Source organism: Nicotiana tabacum, chromosome 16 (assembly GCF_000715075.1).
Source record: "Nicotiana tabacum cultivar K326 chromosome 16, ASM71507v2, whole genome shotgun sequence".
Taxonomy (NCBI): Eukaryota; Viridiplantae; Streptophyta; class Magnoliopsida; order Solanales; family Solanaceae; genus Nicotiana; species Nicotiana tabacum.
Genome location: NC_134095.1, coordinates 25,470,508 through 25,489,052, shown reverse-complemented (window position 1 = coordinate 25,489,052; position 18,545 = coordinate 25,470,508). Strand labels below are relative to the sequence as shown.

The 18,545-nt window shown below is 35.0% G+C and overlaps 1 protein-coding gene across 2 annotated transcripts; it reads right to left on the bottom strand.

Annotated features, from left to right (window-relative positions):
• Positions 1-11,618: 11,618 nt before the first annotated feature.
• Positions 11,619-14,924, bottom strand: LOC107764421 (G-type lectin S-receptor-like serine/threonine-protein kinase At4g27290). Of its 2 annotated transcripts, none has more exons than XM_075232660.1 (6): positions 13,611-14,924; positions 13,240-13,478; positions 12,894-13,104; positions 12,528-12,765; positions 12,284-12,434; positions 11,619-12,185 (listed from the first exon to the last, which is right to left on the bottom strand). In XM_075232660.1, the coding sequence occupies exons 1-6, from the start codon at positions 14,893-14,895 to the stop codon at positions 11,883-11,885; spliced, it is 2,427 nt and encodes an 808-aa protein (XP_075088761.1). In that variant the 5' UTR covers positions 14,896-14,924; the 3' UTR covers positions 11,619-11,882. The 2 variants fall into 2 exon arrangements, with proteins under 2 accessions (XP_075088761.1, XP_075088760.1); XM_075232659.1 differs by having other exon boundaries at positions 13,240-13,475; positions 13,611-14,920.
• Between the last annotated feature and the right edge of the window lie 3,621 nt (positions 14,925-18,545).

Genomic DNA, 18,545 nt, shown 5'->3' with positions numbered 1-18,545 from the left:
CTAATATCGCTATTTCAACTAATTTTGACTCTTTTACTTTATTTTATTACAAGAAAAATGAAAATTACAATAAAACTAGTTTCATTAATGTTTTGTAGTTATTTTTAATCTTGAAAAATACGAAAAATAGTTTTGTTTTAACGGTCAGTCTTAATTTAATAGTTATTTTACTTAAGTGGGATTAATTAATAAATGAGATCGCATTTTAGTCTCATTCACGGGGAAAGAATAAAACTTAGGCTCGAACAACCCATTTTTAGGCCTAATTTTTTGACCTAACCCATAATTACCAAACTCATAATTCATAGGTCCATGCCCCCTAACCTAAAAAAAACCATATAAAAACAATACAAGACCCTAGGAGGTGAATATACAGGCTAGAAAACAAACCTAGGGCCTAAAATCTGAAGCGCTATTTTCTACCCAAAAAATGACCCCCCCCCCCCCCCGAACTTAGCTTCTTCGACCCCCTCCATCATCTTCAGAGAAGACACAGCAGCCATTTTGCAACCAAAGGGTCCCCCACGTCGTTCATCTTCTTCAGCAAAATCAAAACAACCAAAGGACACCACAACGCCGACCACTGACCTCCCAAACACCAAAGCTTCTCAACTCCAATTCCAGCAACACACACGCACACAAAGCAGAGAGAACGGACAAAAAATCAGGACAGAGGGAGAGGATTTTTTGGAGAAAATTTTGGGAGAAAAGCTAGGGTTTTGTGCTTCTCACTTTCCTTCTTATAATTTTTGTTTTTTTCAGATTCGTATGCAACAAAAAGATATATATATACACTTCTTCTCTTTATGGCTGCCTAAAAATTCGAAAATATATATTCCGTCTTCTTCTTTTCAATTTTAATTTTCGGTCGCAAAATGGAATTTGACTGAGATTTGGGTTTGAGTTCGTGTTCGATTCGAGATTTGCGATGCCGGGTCGAGTTTCCAGTTGTTGCTCGCGGTTCTAATCAAGGTTTCTGCTCGTTTTTTGGTTGCTATTTCACGGCTGAATTCTCGAAGTCCAGGCCTGTGTATTCATTGCTACTTCATTGATTTTTAAGAGAATTTTGGCTTAGCAGGCATTGAGATCCCCAAGTTTGAGGACACAGTTACTCCTCAATACAAACCCAAGTTTGATGCCTTGGTAATGAAAATCGTGATACTGTCCTATTCTCCGATTGTTTGGTCGTAATTTCTTTTCATTTTCCTAATTATATGTATTAATGTTGTTATACTAGTGGAATAATTAGTTGTAAGATAAGAGTCCTACTAATTGAACAAATACTCTAAACTCTTATGTGCTAATTTGAATTGATAAAGATGGGTAGCCTGTAGTATAGCCACTTATAGAATCACCTCTTCAAATGGAACAAAAGGCAAGGTAGGTTGAAGGTAGTGTTGTCAGATGGCATACTTACAATATGCGCCTATGTTTCTTGTATCCGACTGCTATTATTTGCATGTTTTAAAAGTTTTGATGCTAGTCGGCAAGGATTTTATAATTGTGACCTGTGAGTGTGTTCGGCTAGTCTTTCTAGGATAATGATAGTTGCATTATGTCAAAAGAGGTGGGAATCGGGTATAAACAGATCCATGTTATTTTAATGCTGATTTTATTATTCGGCTAGTTAGGAGCATGCTTAGGCCATTAATAATTTACGAACATTATAGTATGCTTTATGCGCAGTTTAAATTTATGTCGTGATTTGATGCGCAGTTTAAATTTATGTCGTGATTTGGACACATTCGCGTGACACGATTACGATTCTACAAAAATAAAATCGAAGTATGCGTTCGCGCAACTTCGACCAAACTTTTCCTAATAATAATAAAGCGTTATTAATTGTGGACACGTTCGCGTGACATGATTTTGATGCGCCAAATAAATGGGTACATGTACGCGTGACCTATTTTCAAGATAATTTCTTAATTAAAAAAAGTAAATGCACAAAGGTTCTAAAATGAGTAATTAGATAATTTAATAAGCCAAGTATGATCAAAGCGACCGTGCTAGAACCACGGAACTCGGGAGTGCCTAATACCTTCTCCCGGATTGACATAATTCCTTACCCGGATTTCTGTGTTCGTAGACCATAAATAAGAGTCATCTTCCTCGATTCGGAATTTTAAACCGGTGACTTGGGACACCATAAATTATCCCAGGTGGCGACTCTGAATAAATAAATAAATCTCGTTTCAATTGTTACTTAAATTAGAAAAAACTCCCTTATACCCTTCCAGGGTAGTAAAAAGGAGGTGTGACAATGAACATAGATGTGCAATGCACAATTTATCGTAAGGAGCCAGGAACAATTACTCACATCTTCATCACTTGCCCTCTAGTTCAATTACTATAGAATGAACTAGGTTTCAATACTAGTTCTTTTTAGTCAAGCAATCACAATTGGCTCTGGCTCTTTTACCTCAAACAGAAAAACCCTCAAATACCAAACAAATAGCTGTCTTGGTGTACATTGTTCCCCTTCATAATCTGGAACATCTGGCTAACAAGGAACAACAACATATTAATAATACCTCCATCGTTATCTCCCTAAATAGGATCTTGAATCAATCCATCGAATATAATTTACTAACGGATCGTGAGTCCAACTGGGATAGAAAAATTGATCTAATAATTAGTTGGACTAAATCTCCTACTGGTTGGTATAAGCCGAATATTGATAGAACTTTTAATAAGGCAAAAGCTACTGGAGGTATAGGAGGAATTATTAGAAACCATAATGGTGATTGGATGTTAGGTTTCGCTTAAAAAATATATCCTAAGACCCCAATCCACGCAGAACTAATGGCTCTTTACCAGGGATTTTGTATTGCAAAAAACAGGAAGCTATATCCATTAGAGATAGAGACTGATGCTACACGGGTAATTTCTTTCATCAATGAAGGATACAAACCTTATGAATCTGTTATTAACTCATGTAGGTTGCTACTGGCGCAAATAGACAGCGTGGTGATGCATCACAACTTCAGGCAAGGGAATAAAGTAGCCTACACCCTAGCAAAGCACACAGGAGTTTTACCAGTATTCAATAAAATTAAACTTTGGTTGTTTCCTCCCCCTTTTGTTCTGTCCAGGATGCTGGCAGACACAGGTGATTTTAGTTTTGTTAAAACAATTTCTTTGAAGTATTATAGAAATCTTGATACGCTTGGTAATTAATATGCTATGTATGGATTATCATCTAGTGGTGATCCTCAAGATCAGACCTACTCTTGTAGTTCCTAGTTTTTATTATAATGAGTAAATATCTTTTCCATAAAAAAAATACTTTAACAGAAAAAAACTATGAGAAACTATTAGATTAAAGCGAAAATGAGAGAGAAAGGGCGCAACAAACCTATTGCAACCATCAAAAGTGGCATATTAGAAACCAGTTGCAAGGACATGCTTTCTCCATAATCTGCCTTCTTGTAACCATCGGCTGAATTTAAGTACGAATTGATAGAGGAGGATTTCTTTTTATTTTGAGAAATGGTTTCATTCGCGCTAAAGTAATAGCATACTTTCAAGGCTGAAGGAAGATTTTTCGATCTCAGGAAGCCATACAGACCCAATCTTCCATGACTACTTCCTCAAATAAGGTGATGATTTAGCCTTCTCATGTTTCAATATATTTTAAGTTTTAAATTTATTAGATAAAATCATTTTAATTTATGAGAGATTTGTTTTTTCCTTTGAAGTAATGCATTACTTACCCAGACATCTATGAACTCAATGCAGCTATGTTTTCACGTAATAGAAGTTTTGAGAAGCTTGGACTGATCACTGATGGAGGAAATTTGCTGGCTTCTTTTCCTAGGCATATGGTTTAATAATATTTTAATTGCAATGAGGCTCTTCAATTTGCACCAATTTTCCAACACAATCACAAAAGCTTACTTGGATAGCCTGTAGGTCCCACAAGGGTCATAAACCAAAATGACAATTTGAAATATCCTCAAAGCAAAATGACGTTTTGTAAAGGACCAAATAATAAATTGACCCGGATTAGGAATGAAGGGCATTGTATAACATTTGGATAATAGCAAAGTCCTTTCTAAAACAAAGTTATATTGAAAAGTTTAAATGTAAATTTAGGGTGTGTTTGGTATAACAGAAAATATTTTCCATGGAAAATGTTTTCTTTGGAAAACAAGTAGTAATCTTATTCATTTTCCGGTGTTTGGTACGCAAATTAAGGAAAATGACTTTTCGAGAGTATTCATAAATAATTTAGATATAATAAACATGAAGCCATAAACTTTCAAACCAACAACCTTCCGGACCCACAAATTTCATAAACTTTCCAACCGCTAAACTTTCAAAACCGCGGAATTTTGAACTCGTAAACTTTATAATTTCTAAACCCGTAAACTTCCAAATACATAAACCTCCGGACTCATAATTTTGAAACTTGTAAAATTTTGAGTCTTCAAACCGATAAATAATAAAATTAAAACTGAAAATATATTTTAAAAATATTTTTTTTGGCGGAGGGGGCAGGGGCAGGGGCGGGGCTGTGGGGGGGGGGGGGGGAGGGGGGCAGTAAAACGAAAAAAAATTAATTACAAAAAAAAAGTAAATTTTTTTTTGTGGGGTTGGGGTGGGTGGTGTAGAAAAACGAAAAACTAGAAATTTGAAATTAAAAAAAAAATCAAGGTAAAAAAAATATTTTTTTGCGGGGGGGGGGGGGGGGGGAGGGGAGGGTGAGAGGGGTAGTAGGGTGGATGGTAACGAAAAAATTGAAATTTGAAGAAAAAAAACTTTTCTTTGGAGAGGGGGTGGGGTGGGTTGGTGAGGGTGAGGGTGGGGAAGGTTGACAAGGAATTTTGAAAAATATTTTTACTTCTCTTGATAAGGAAAATATTTTTCTCCAATTGAAAAAAAATGAGTTCATAAGAAAAATGTTTTCCTTCGTACCAGACACACCCTTAGACTTCTTAGTTTCCTATAATGTATGAGTAATTCAGCTGATCCTTTTTATTTTTGTTTTATGCAAAATTTTTGGAAAAAAGTTCCAAAATTTGTCCTTGTATCATTTGAAGTCGTTAATTTCTGCATCCCATTAAACTCTCGATCAATTTATATTTTATCTTTCTCATATTGTATCGTATATTATTCCTTGCCATTAATAAAACTCCCACATAAAATGGATAGATTCCATGTATCCAAATATTTTAAGAAAAATAGTTTAAATTTACCCCTTAGTATTTTTATTATTACATTTAAATTTTATACTATGGCCGGACCTCTAGCCTTGGCGTAACTGGTTGTTGGCATGTGATCAGGAGATCACAGATTCAAGCTCCGAAAACAAACTCTTGCGGAAATGCGACATAAGTCAATGTACAATAGACTAGGCTGCCCTTTTTTACGCTATGGTCGGACCTCTCTTTGGACTCGAGAAAAAAAAAATACCATTTTCCCTATTAGACGAAGTTTAACAGAGTAACTACATTTTCAAACATTCACTTTTAAAAATTACTACCACTTATTTAAGAAGAAAAGAATCCGATCACATTCTTTTGAAACTACTTTCTGATTTCTTCATATTTGTTCTTCCGTAAAACAGGGAACTGTTTAGGGTTTTCAATTGTATACTTTTATCTCTGATTAGTGCTCTGACCCTTAACAGCTTGTTCCGATGGTTTGTTACGTATCGTTTTTGTTGCGGAAGCCAAATGTATATAGTGTGAATAAGTCACAACTACTATACCAAAAATTATGACAGTCACCAAATAATAAATAAGATAATAAAACAACAATAAAGGAAACACCAGAATTTACGAGGTTCGGCTAATTTTGCCTACTCCTCGGACACAACCAATATTTTATTTCACTCCAAAAATACAAGTGAAATAATACTAAAGAGAGAAGATACAAATGCCTTAAACAGATGAGAAGGCAAATGAGATGTGTGTCTCAATCCTAAACATTAGACCTTCTTTTATAGGGGAAAAATCCCCTCTAAACTTAACTCCCAACCAATGTGGGACTTTGGCATTTTGCCAAACTTCAACAAATCTCCACCTTGGCAAAATTCCACATTTTCAATTCTCTCTCAATAACAAATTTTGGTTGTGTCTTCATCTTCAATCTTCAGTGTTCAACAATGTTGATCAAATCCAAACAATGTTGAAACTTGACCGCAGTCACCACCTTTGTCAGCATATCAGCAGGATTCTCTGTAGTATGAATTTTCTTCACCGTGACTCCACCTTCTTCTATGATTTCTCGTACGAAATGATACCGAACATCAATGTGCTTCGTCCTTGCATGATAAACTTGGTTCTTCGCTAATTGAATAGCACTTTGACTATCACAAAAAATTGTGATACCTTTTTGTTCAACACCAAGCTCCTTTAGCAATCCTTGAAGCCAAATTGCCTCTTTCACAGCATCTGTAATAGCCATGTACTCTGCCTCTGTTGTAGACAAAGCAACTGTTGACTGCAAAGTAGACTTCCAACTAACTGGTGCCTTTGCAAAAGTAAACACATAACCAGTAGTTGATCTTCGTTTGTCCATATCACCCGCAAAATCTGAGTCACAATATCCAACTACAGACTGATTGTCTTCCTGCTCAAAAACTAACCCGACATCTACAGTATTATGAATATACCGTAGAATCCACTTCACAGCTTGCCAATGCTCCTTCCCTGGATTGTGCATATATCTGCTAATAACTCCAACAACTTGTGAAATGTCAGGCCTTGTGCAAACCATTGCATACATCAAGCTACCAACAACATTTGCGTATGGTACCTTTGACATATACTCTCGTTCAGCTTCATCCATTGGCGACATAGTAGTACTTAGCTTAAAATGGGAAGCAAGTGGAGTACTAACTGGCTTAGTCTTGTCATCTATGCCAAAACGTTGAAATACTCTCTTCAAATATTCCTTTTGAGATAAACAGAGTTTCTTTGAACGTCTATCTCTAATTATCTCCATGCCAAGAATTTTCTTTGCCTCACCCAAATCCTTCATCTCGAACTCCTTCTTCAGTTGAATCTTCAACTTATCAATTTCTTCCAAATTCTTGGAAGCTATCAACATATCATCAACATATAGGAGAAGATATACAAAGGAACCATCTTTAAGCTTGTGCAAATACACACAATGATCGTATTTGCTTCTCTTGTACCCTTGCCGCAACATAAACTCGTCAAATCGCTTGTACCATTGTCTAAAAGATTGTTTCAATCCGTACAACGATTTTTCAAGTTTGCACACCATATTTTCTTTTCCAGCAACTTTGAATCCTTCTGGCTGAGTCATGTAGATTTCCTCCTCCAAGTTTCCATGTAAAAACGCAGTTTTTACATCCATCTGAACTAGTTCCAAATCCAATTGTGCTACCAAAGCCAACATAATTCTAATGGAGGAATGTTTTACAACTGGAGAAAACACTTCATTGTAATCAATTCCCTCCTTTTGAGCATATCCTTTGGCCACCAATCTTGCTTTGTAGCGAACATCTAATTGGTTAGGAAATCCTTCTTTCTTTGCAAATACCCATTTGCACCCAATTGCTTTCTTTCCCTTCGGGAGATTGGCCAATCTCCATGTATGATTCTGATGAAGGGACTGTATTTCATCATTCATGGCAATCCTCCACTTATCTTCTTCTGAACTTTGGACAGCGTCTTTATAAGTAGTAGGAACATCATCAGCTACAATTGAGGTTGCACAAGCAACCGTCTCTATGAGACGAACAGGTTTCATTATTGTTCTTTTTGGCCTGCTGGTTGCTATTGATTCAAGTTGTTGTTGAGATTCCTGAGTTGGAATCTCCTCTACTGGCTCTCCTTCCAGAGGGTAATCTTCATTTGTTTCCTCCTCTGCTTCTTATGTAGGAAAAATAAATTTTCCCTCAAACTCCACCTGCTTAGAAGCACCTTCATTTTGTTTGGTATCTTCTGTTACCTTATTTACCATAGCAAATTCATCAAAGGTAACATCTCTGCTGAATATTACTTTCTTTGTCATAGGACACCATAAGTGATATCCTTTGACTCTAGAAGTAATTCCCATAAAAATAGCCTTCTTTGCCCTTGGATCCAATTTTGACTCCGTCACATGATAATATGCAGTTGAGCCAAACACGTGCAAAGAGTTATAATCTACAGCAGGTTTTCCGTACCATTTTTCAAATGGTGTTTTGCCATCAATAGCAGCAGATGGTAGACGATTAATGAGGTGACATGCATATGTAATTGCCTCAGCCCAAAATTCTTTGCCCAAGCCAGCATTGGACAACATACACCGTACCTTCTCCAGCAAGGTCCGGTTCATACGTTCTGCCACTCCATTCTGTTGTGGTGTATGTCTAACAGTGAAGTGTCGGATGATGCCATCATTTTCACAAACCTTATTGAAATGATCATTTTTGTATTCACCTCCATTGTCTGTGCGAATACACTTGATTCTCCTGCCTGTCTGATTCTCCACCATCGTCTTCCATTTGAGAAAAATTCCCAACACTTCATCTTTGCTCTTCATTGTATACACCCATACTCTTCGGGAAAAATCATCAACAAAGGTTACAAAATAGTGCTTCCCACCCAATGAAGGTGTTTTGGAAGGACCCCAAACATCAGAGTGTACATAATCCAAAATGCCTTTAGTATTATGGATCGCTGTACCAAATTTAACCCTTGTTTGTTTCCCTTTAACACAATGCTCACAAAACTCCAAGTTGCAAGCCTTTACTCCTTTTAACAATCCTTGATCTGATAGAGTTTTCAAGGATTTTCCTCCAGCATGTCCCAAGCGCATGTGCCATAGCTTGGTTGCTTCTGCCTCTTTGTCGTCACTGGATGTTACTGTCGCTGTCCCAATAACTGTACTGCCACGATAGCGGTACATATTATTATTCTTCCGATTAGCCTTCATTACCACTAGTGCACCGGAGCATACTCTCATCACTCCATTTTCTGCAATGATTTTGAACCCTTTTGATTCTAGGGCTCCCACAGAGATGAGATTCTTCTTCAAATCCGGTACATATCGAACATCTATCAATGTTCTGATCATTCCATCATGGTTCCTTAATCGTATTGAACCAATGCCATATGAGGTAAGAGGGCTGTTATCCGCTGTGTGGATGACTCCATATTCTCCTTCTTGAAATTCCACGAACCAGTCCCTGTTGGGACACATATGATAGCTACAAGCCGAGTCCATCAACCATATGTCTGATGATGTTGATGACTCTGTTGTAACTAATGAGAAGTCTGAATCATCACAATCAGCTACATTTGAATCCATAATAGCCTTTCCATTGTTATGTTTGGCCTTATTCTTCAACTTCGGACAGTCTTTCTTCCAGTGCCCTTTTTCTCGACAAAAGGCACATTCATCTTTGCTGGGTCTGGATCTTGACTTGGATCTTCCCTTCTTTGTCTTCGTTTGATTTTGAGGACGACCCCTCACAAACAGTGCTTCTCCTTCTCCGCCCTTCTGTTTTTCTCGCTTTCTTTGTTCATAGCTGTACAAAGCTGAACAAACTTCTCTGAGAGAAATTTCGTCATTTCCATGGAGTAGAGTAGTTTCAAGGTGCTCGTACTCATCAGGAAGTGACGCCAATAACATTAAGGCCAAGTCACCATCATCATAAGTTGTATCCATATTTTGCAAATCTGTGACCAACTTATTGAAACTGGTGATATGTTCATTCATCGTGGTACCAGGAACATAGGTGAAGTGAAACAGTCTCTTCTTCATGTACAATTTATTTTGACTGTTTTTCTTCAAAAATTTATCCTCCAGTGCTTTCCATAATTTACTTGCAGAAGTTTCCTTTGTGTATGGATATTTCTGCTCTCTAGCAAGGTAGGATCGAATGGTACCGCAAGCAACACGGTTGATAATTCTCCAATCTTCTTCTCCAATAACATCTGGTTTCTTTTCTTCAATGGCCAGATCTAGCCCTTGTTGAAAAAGAACATCTAGAACTTCGCCTTGCCACATCCCAAAATGTCCGGACCCGTCAAATATTTCGACCGCAAATTTCGCATTTGACACAATTCTTGTCATAAGCGAAGATGCCAATGATGACGTATTGTTGACACTTGATGTAGATTCTTCTTGTTTATTGTCTCCCATCTTTGACACAAATATTATTTAATAGCTGACGACACAAATCAAGATTATTTCCTTTCTGGTGTGGAAGATCAGACTAAGCTGCAACCACAGAGCATACTCAGACAGAACCTTGACTCAGTTACCAAGATAAATCTTTTCTGATGTGGAAGATCAGACTATGCTGCAACCACAGAGCATACTTAGACAGTACCTTGGCTCTGATACCAATTGTTGCGGAAGCCAAATATATATAGTGTGAATAAGTCACAACTACTATACCAAAAATTATGACAGCCACTAAATAATAAATAAGACAATAAAACAACAATAAAGGAAACACCAGAATTTACGAGGTTCGGCTAATTTTGCCTACTCCTCGGACACAACCAATATTTTATTTCACTCCAAAAATACAAGTGAAATAATACTAAAGAGAGAAGATACAAATGCCTTAAACAGATGAGAAGGCAAATGAGAGGTGTGTCTCAATGCTAAACATTAGGCCTTCTTTTATAGGGGAAAAATCCCCTCCAAACTTAACTCCCAACCAATGTGGGACTTTGGCATTTTGCCAAACTTCAACAGTTTCATAATGTATCGTATTGTATTATACTTAACCGTTTGATGTATATAATGTTTGGATAAATTGTATCGTTTGTTGTTGTTTCATGATGCCACATACCAGCAATATGAAGAATAAACTGCGGTATTACAAAGAAAAATTATGGTACGGAATAGAATTATTATATAAAAAGGTAGGATAAAGAATTATTTAATAATAATAATAAAGGTGAAATTGAGAGAAAAAGACAAGGTAACGACGCAACCACACCAAATCGGTTGTTACATAAAATGACACTTTTCGTTGTTACGTATTGACAACGATACAATAAGGAACAACTAAAACAAACATTGTATTTAAAGTAACAATACAATAGGTAACAACCATCCAAAAGTATGGTATTTAAGTGGAGAAGGATAGAAGGGTGGGCCTATTGCCACCTAGTTTCGAACTGTGATGTGCTGGCTGTTGGGGATTTTTCGATTATCAAAAAAATATTGCGTTATTATCCTCATTATCTCAATAATTTAACATAAGCCTATTATTAGTTATAAGAAAATAAGTTAGCAATGCTAATAAGTATAAGATATAACATAAGAACTTGCCTAAAATTTAAATCAATTGTGACTGTCTTAATTGCAAATCTTTCCATTTTCAAAATATTTAAGAAGAAATTAGTTGAAATATTCAATTCTTAAAGCTCTTGAAGCAAATAGGGTGCTATTCTCTGAACAGAAAAATTACAAACTTAAAAGCTCTGAAATTATTATTGGAGTTTACATTTTCTTAGTAAGATGCAAAATTCCTGTATGTCTCACAAATGCAAAAAGAAAACAAGTTAAGGTAAAGGGCTGCTTAAATTCCGATAACAACTCTGTACCATTTTCTAGATACTTTAACTAAAAACTGGAGTTACAATGTGCAAAATTTTCATTACTAATATTGATTTTTGTGATTTCCAATTTCACGATAAAATTGTTATAGCTAATATTTCAGGAAACAAATTTACAACTTTAGAATTTTTGTGACATAAGGAACTTATCTAAAGTATGTATTCAAAGAACAATGGAAATAGAGAAAACATTTCATCCATAAGTAGCTAACATCTTCAAATAGAAAAATTCAACTAGATGCTTTATTTCAAATGCTACTGTATTTCTCAAGAATCAAAGTTCTAATATATTTTTCCTATTCATGTGCAAGCAAGTCAAAATAGTTAACTTGTCACACTCTACCGAGGATCTACCAATGTGATTGTGACTTCATTGTTTGTACTGGCTGTCTGCGATCCTGATTTTGCTTTATTAAGTACGTTTCTTTCTGTGAAAAATCCTGGTTCTTTAGCTTTTGGCAGTAGACTATCATTAGCCAACATCAGAACGACAGAAGACATGCTTGGTCTATCATCTGGACGTTGTTGCACGCATAATAAACCCACTTGGATTGACCTTAAAACTTGAGATACATGGCAAGAATCAGCTAGCTGCTCATCAATTAGTTCGAAGGACCTATCTTCTTTGTAAAGCTTCCATGCCTGTTTGAGTTTAGATCATATGGATCATGACAAACTCCTTGTGTTGTAAAGTTAAAAAAATGAGTTTCTGTGTGTAATGTAGATTATACAGTGCTTACATGACCGAGAAGGTTAAGGTTGTGATCTTGATGGACAAATCCTCTATTTCTCTTGCAGCTCACAATCTCTAACACCAAGACGCCAAAGCTAAATACATCTGATTTTACCGAGAAGATCCCATCTACTGCATATTCAGGGGACATGTAGCCACTGTGCCAAAAACAATATGTATGCTAAAGAAATGTGAACTAAAGAAGTGAGATGTCATATGAGAGTATGTTGTATGGTATTAGAGATTCTTACTGTGTCCCGACCACATGGCGTGTTTTTGCACCCATCTCATTTCCTGCAACACTTCTGGCGATGCCAAAGTCTGATATCTTTGGATTCATTTCTATATCTAGCAAAACATTGCTTGCTTTAAGGTCTCTATGGATAATCCGTAGTCGAGAATCTTGATGGAGATATAATAAGCCACGAGCAATTCCGTTTATGATGCCGAAACGCTTTGGCCAATCAAGTAAGTTTTTCTTTGTTTGATCTACAAAATAAGCTTTCTTGTTAGCAGTGTTTGTAATCATGCTTTGCCTTGGTCTGAACGTACATGTTATGACTAATAGATCAAAGTATTACTCATTTTAGCTTGTGTAGTAGGTTAGAAATCCAAACCAAATATGTATGAATTCAGGCTTTTGTTAGACATGTATTCATAGATCAAAATCTTTTCTTCCCCTTGAATGCAGCAACCTAGAAGTCTCACAAGATTTCGATGCTGAAGCTTGGAAATATAAATAACTTCGTTCTTGAATTCATCAAGTCCTTGCATTGAAGTCCTCGAGAGTCTCTTCACAGCAATTTCTTGTCCCTCTTCCAACACTCCCTAGAAATGGCAAAAGTATATCAGGAGAACATAGATCTTGCAAAGATGAGAATCAATTGCAGAATGAAAATAATCTCTACCACACTAATCTTGATCATAAACTAGTTACTCTTCCAACAAGTTTTCACTGTTTACCTTGTAAACAAGTCCAAATCCACCCTCTCCAATCTTGTTGTTGAGCGAAAAGTTATTTGTAGCTCTTGTTATTGTCGACAACTGGAACTGTGGCAGCTCAAAATCTTCGTCAAGTTTCAGTTTCTTCTTCTTTTTCCGTTTGTATAACAGAATCAGGCCCAGCAAAATCATTGCCATCAACAATGAGATACTCCCTGTGAGTATCTTTGCCTTCTTTCTATTTGAACCTGCCTCAGCTACTACAACCAAATTTTTCTATCAGCCACTGCAGATCGAGATAGGCCACTATTGTTGCATAATATGGTCTCCATGTGTTGAAAAACTAAGTTTAAAAACACATCATTGGAAATTTCTTAAACATAAGTTCTTACCTTGCTCCGAAGAATCCATTCTGATGTAAATGTCTTGCCCTCTTTCAGACAGCTTTCTGATGTCAATCAACTCCCCGAACCAAAACAAGCAACCTTTGTCCCCATTGCTTATATCTAGACTTGAATAAGCTGTGCAAGAGCAGTTCCTGGAGCATACTTGCCTACAGCCTTCGAGTGTCATGGTCTTATCATACTGAGAGTACTTAGTATCCGGCAACTTGATTCCAGAATACTTAAGAAATACATGTTCCTTTTTGCAATCAAGAGGTGTCCTCCGAACACACCCTTCTGACCAATCTCCCTTTTCCCATTGTTGTGGACATTTAGCTACAAACTTTTCTAAACATCCACAAATAGGGGAATTATCTATGTCACAGCTCCCATAGGCACCACATAAGCTATATGTATCACAGTTATCGGAAGGTAAATTGTAGTAAATATGCCAACTCTTGGTCCGAGCCACCCACGTCAAGCGTTGGACATAACCATTGCTAGTGAGGACTAGTCTTGATAAAACTGAGCTGTTAATGATTGAAAAAATATAGTAGACCTCCTCTATATTGAAAATAAATTGAAATGTAAAAATGCTGCTTTGTGTTAGTAGTTGTTTGGGTATCCCACTAAATCTTAAACCATTCCATGGTCCTGCACGAACTGATACACTTGTGCCACGTTTGGTTAGGGCCTGCGGATATCCAGTAGGATCAATGTGACGAGTGAATTCTCCAGGTGTTGGATCATTATCGGTCTTCCATGCTGAAAGGTAAGCCTCATGGTCAGTTTTAAGATTCTTGCCGAGCTTCATACCAGGCAAGTGCGTATCAGTTGGAAAATTGAAGCTCTGCCAGAGGAAATTTTCTGGGTTGCCATCATTTGCATCTTTTACAACAAGATTACCAGAATCTAAAAGCACAGCAACTGGATGTTGGACTGATCTTGAGGTGTTAGTGGACCATATAATTTCATTCTTACCATTGAGAAGAGCAAGTATTCCTGGCTTAGTGACCTTCAAAACAACTGAAGATGTATTGGTGAGTGGTTTTTCTCTATTGGCAACCCATACAACTGTCTGCACAGGGAGAATTTGCTTGTACCATATACCGATATATCGCTTTGAGGAACCATTGGGGCTGAAAAATCCCATCTCAAAGGTTTCACCAGTTGAAACAACAGTTTGACCATCTATGATGAATTGATCTGTAGTTATTACATCTGTTGTACTTGAAATCTTGTGTATGGTAGAGTAGAAAGACAACACAAAAAGTAGGAAGAAACTAGCTTCCATTATTGATGACTTGATGATGCCTAAGTATTTGGTCGCCTATATACAATTATGATTTAGACTTGAGAGCCAAATTCCGCGCTATGTGCGTGTTGAAATTTGCTAGCATGTGTTTGAATATTTACTGCCTCTCTATTCAGGGCGTCAATGGATATTTAAAAATCGACCGAACCTTACTGCACCGAACCGATTTTTAGGTTTCTTTTAAAGAAACGTAGGCTTTTATATAAATTTATAACCGTACCGATAATTAAGGTAGGTTTTTTATTTTATAAAAATAAACTGAAAAAACACCGAACCGTACCGAATAAATTTTACATGGGAAAAATATATTTATATAGTAAGTTTAAAACTAATAATGCATTAAATTTTTCATTGGGTCTTAGAATTATGAAAACTGTTACAAGCCAATAACTAATTAAACTCAAAATACTAGTAATTTCTAAAACCTATTATGCTACTTATACTTAAACTAAGTTATTTCAAGTATCTTTATTAGCAAGACACAAAATATTCTAGCGATTATGAGTAGCAAACTATAATGTATTGAATATGTTTCCTTTCAAATAATTTAGATTTATTTTTTTGAATATTTAATATAGACTTTATTCTTGAGTCCCAACTTGGTTAATATCTTTCAGCTCGTGTGATTTATATTTTCTTTGCTTTTACTTGGTTTCTTTTACGTTGTTGTCGAATAGTTGTGTATCTATACTCTAGCCATCTTTCATGTTTTTTAATTCATTATCCTTTAAACAGTAAAAATGTCTAGAGAGTTTTGCTAAATCCTATAAAAGAACGTATGTTATTGCATTCTACTTTTACTGGTGAATTTTACATGACATTTAAAAAAATACCGAAAATTAACCGAACCGTACCGATACCGAAGTGAAACCGGCATGATTGGGACGGTTTTGAAAAGTCTAATTTTGGTTATACATAATAGAATAATCGAAAAATTGGTATGGTACAAATTTTATAAAATAACCGGCAGAACCGAACCATTGACACCCCTATATAGGAGTAAGGTCTGTGTACACACTACCCTCTCCAGATCTCATTAGTGAAATTTTACTGGGTCGTGGTCATTTTTTTTAAAAAGCAGCCTCTGGACAACGGCACTAAACTATTGCTGATTGTGCTGTTTCTAACATTTGAGTAGTGAAACAAGATGGAAATTTCGGAATTGTGATTTTAATTCGATATGTCATTGTCTTCCTAATTTATTAGTATCAGGAGGCTGTGGCCATTCCCCAAAGACTTGACTTTTGTTGGAGGATACAGAACTCCTTTGCAAGTCATATTACTCAACAAATATTTTTTTGTCATTAGGTAATCTCCCTTTTACCTAATAAAACTTACTCAAGAAAATTTACTCGATAAATAATTTTTCATAATTTAACAAAATATTCTTCCATTTACCCGATAAAACTTAGTATATGTATATTTTGTTCGATAAATTAAATTTTCACCAAATAAAAGGTATACTAACTCGAAGAACCAACGTGTAATAAGAGTTGGTGTAATTAGAAGAAAAATCTATCTATCTATTATTAATTATTAAAAAGAAGAAAGTCATCTATGAGATTTTGCCAAGTGTCAGCGTAAAGAAAATGCCATATCACAACTTTAGAACAAAATTAGTTAGTTTGTTAATAATTAGTTATCTTTTTAAATTTGAATTTAAAATATTTAAATATCTATATGGTAGTTATTTGAATTCTGTAGGTAAATAAACGTTTTACATTAAAAATGAAATATAAGTTCAACTGAATTTTTCTTATATCTTCAAATATAAAAAAAACAAAAAAAGAAAATCAACACCTTAATTGTTAATTAAAACTAGTAGTCGTACCTGCGCGATGCGCGGTCAATATTAAAAAAATATTAATTAAATTAAATTATGATCAGGCTTGTTTGATCCTATTAGATCGTATTGCTTTAATAAAATTCAATTGTCATCTTGTTTGTCAATACGATATACCCAATAATGAGATCTCTATTAAATCAAACGTACTTATATAGTCAGTGAATAACTTTTTTGTTCTATTTTTCTTTATTATATTAAACAATATTTAGTATTCGCTTTCTTTTTGTAATATATGAGAAGATATATAATTTATTACTATTGATTTTTTTATTTTATTTTATTATGTTGTTCTTAATAATAATATCTAAATTTTAGTGAATAAAATCTATGTTAAACTAACGGGACTTATACAGGCAGCGCATCGAATAACGTTTTTGTTATGTATTTTTCTTTATTATATCTTTCAATATTTAATACTATTACTTTGTTAATAGAAAGTTTCATTAGCATATTACGTTATTTAATATTTTTCTCTGAAGTTTTTTTTATTACTTTATTTTTGTTTTTTTATTTTTAAATAATTTTAAAACTCCAACTTAAAACTACTCCCCAATTTGAATTGGTAATTTATTATTTTTTTAATTGTGTTTTTTATATTAAAATTATATTAAAATTCCAACTTGAACTACTCCCCAATTTGAATGGGTAGTTTTTTTCTCTTTTTTTCGTTTTTTATAGCTTTTTTATTTTAAAATAATTTAAAAACTCCAACTTGAAACTACTCCCACCCAATTTGAACGGGTAAGTTACTTTTTTATATATTTATATTTTTATTTTCTAATTATAGTTAATTATAAGATATCTATTTTTATTTTAAAATTATTTTAAAACTCCAACTTGAAACTACTCCCCGATTTGAATGGGTAGTTTTTCTTCTCTTTTTATTTTTGTTTTTTTATAGATTTTTTTTTGATTTTTTATTTTAAAATAATTTTAAAACTCCAACTTGAAACTACTCCCACCCAATTAGAATGGGTAGTTTTTTTTTATATTTATATTTTCGTTTTTTATATAGTTAATTATAAGATATCTATATTTATTAATTCAAATAAAGTAATCAACTAATATATAATAGTTTCAAGTTAAAAACGTCTTATTTGAACCCCAAGTTTTTGTATTGGGGTAAATCATCAAAAGAAGTATCTCGACTAGGATAACTCGATTTACAAACTAAGCTATGAACTAAGTGTTTACAAAGGGGGTTGGTTGAGAGAGAGAGAGGAGAGAGAAAGTAGAGAGAGAGGGGGGTTCCAGCCTTCTTGTTCTTCAAATGAAGAAGCATTCTTAAATAACAAGAAAAAAGAATCTTGAATAGTAAAATGGGTCCCATATCTGGGTCCCTACACAGTGTTTTTACTGTAGATAAACAGTGTTTCTACTGTTGATGAACAGTGTATCTACTGTTTAAGTGGGTCCTGGCGGCTGATAAGCTGTCAAGTCTTCTTTTTATCCATATTTTGCATCTGTTGGAGGAATTCTTCCACCTTGTCGATTTCTCTGTCAGATAATATCATTTCTGGCTGTATAGGTTGAGTATCTTCTACGAGGTCATCACCACTCGTCTCACTTCTCATTGAAGTGTCTGATTTTTCACACTGATCTAGGGATTGGAGCAGATTTCTTTTCAATCCTTCTAAGTATTGATTTATCAAATTCATTTTATCTCCATCTTGGATTGATATTCTCCGAGCAATATGTTTAACAGTGCTTTCTTCTACTATCCTTTTTTGAGGGGCTGTCACATATAAATGAATTTGTGTTTTTATAGAATCTAATAATTCTT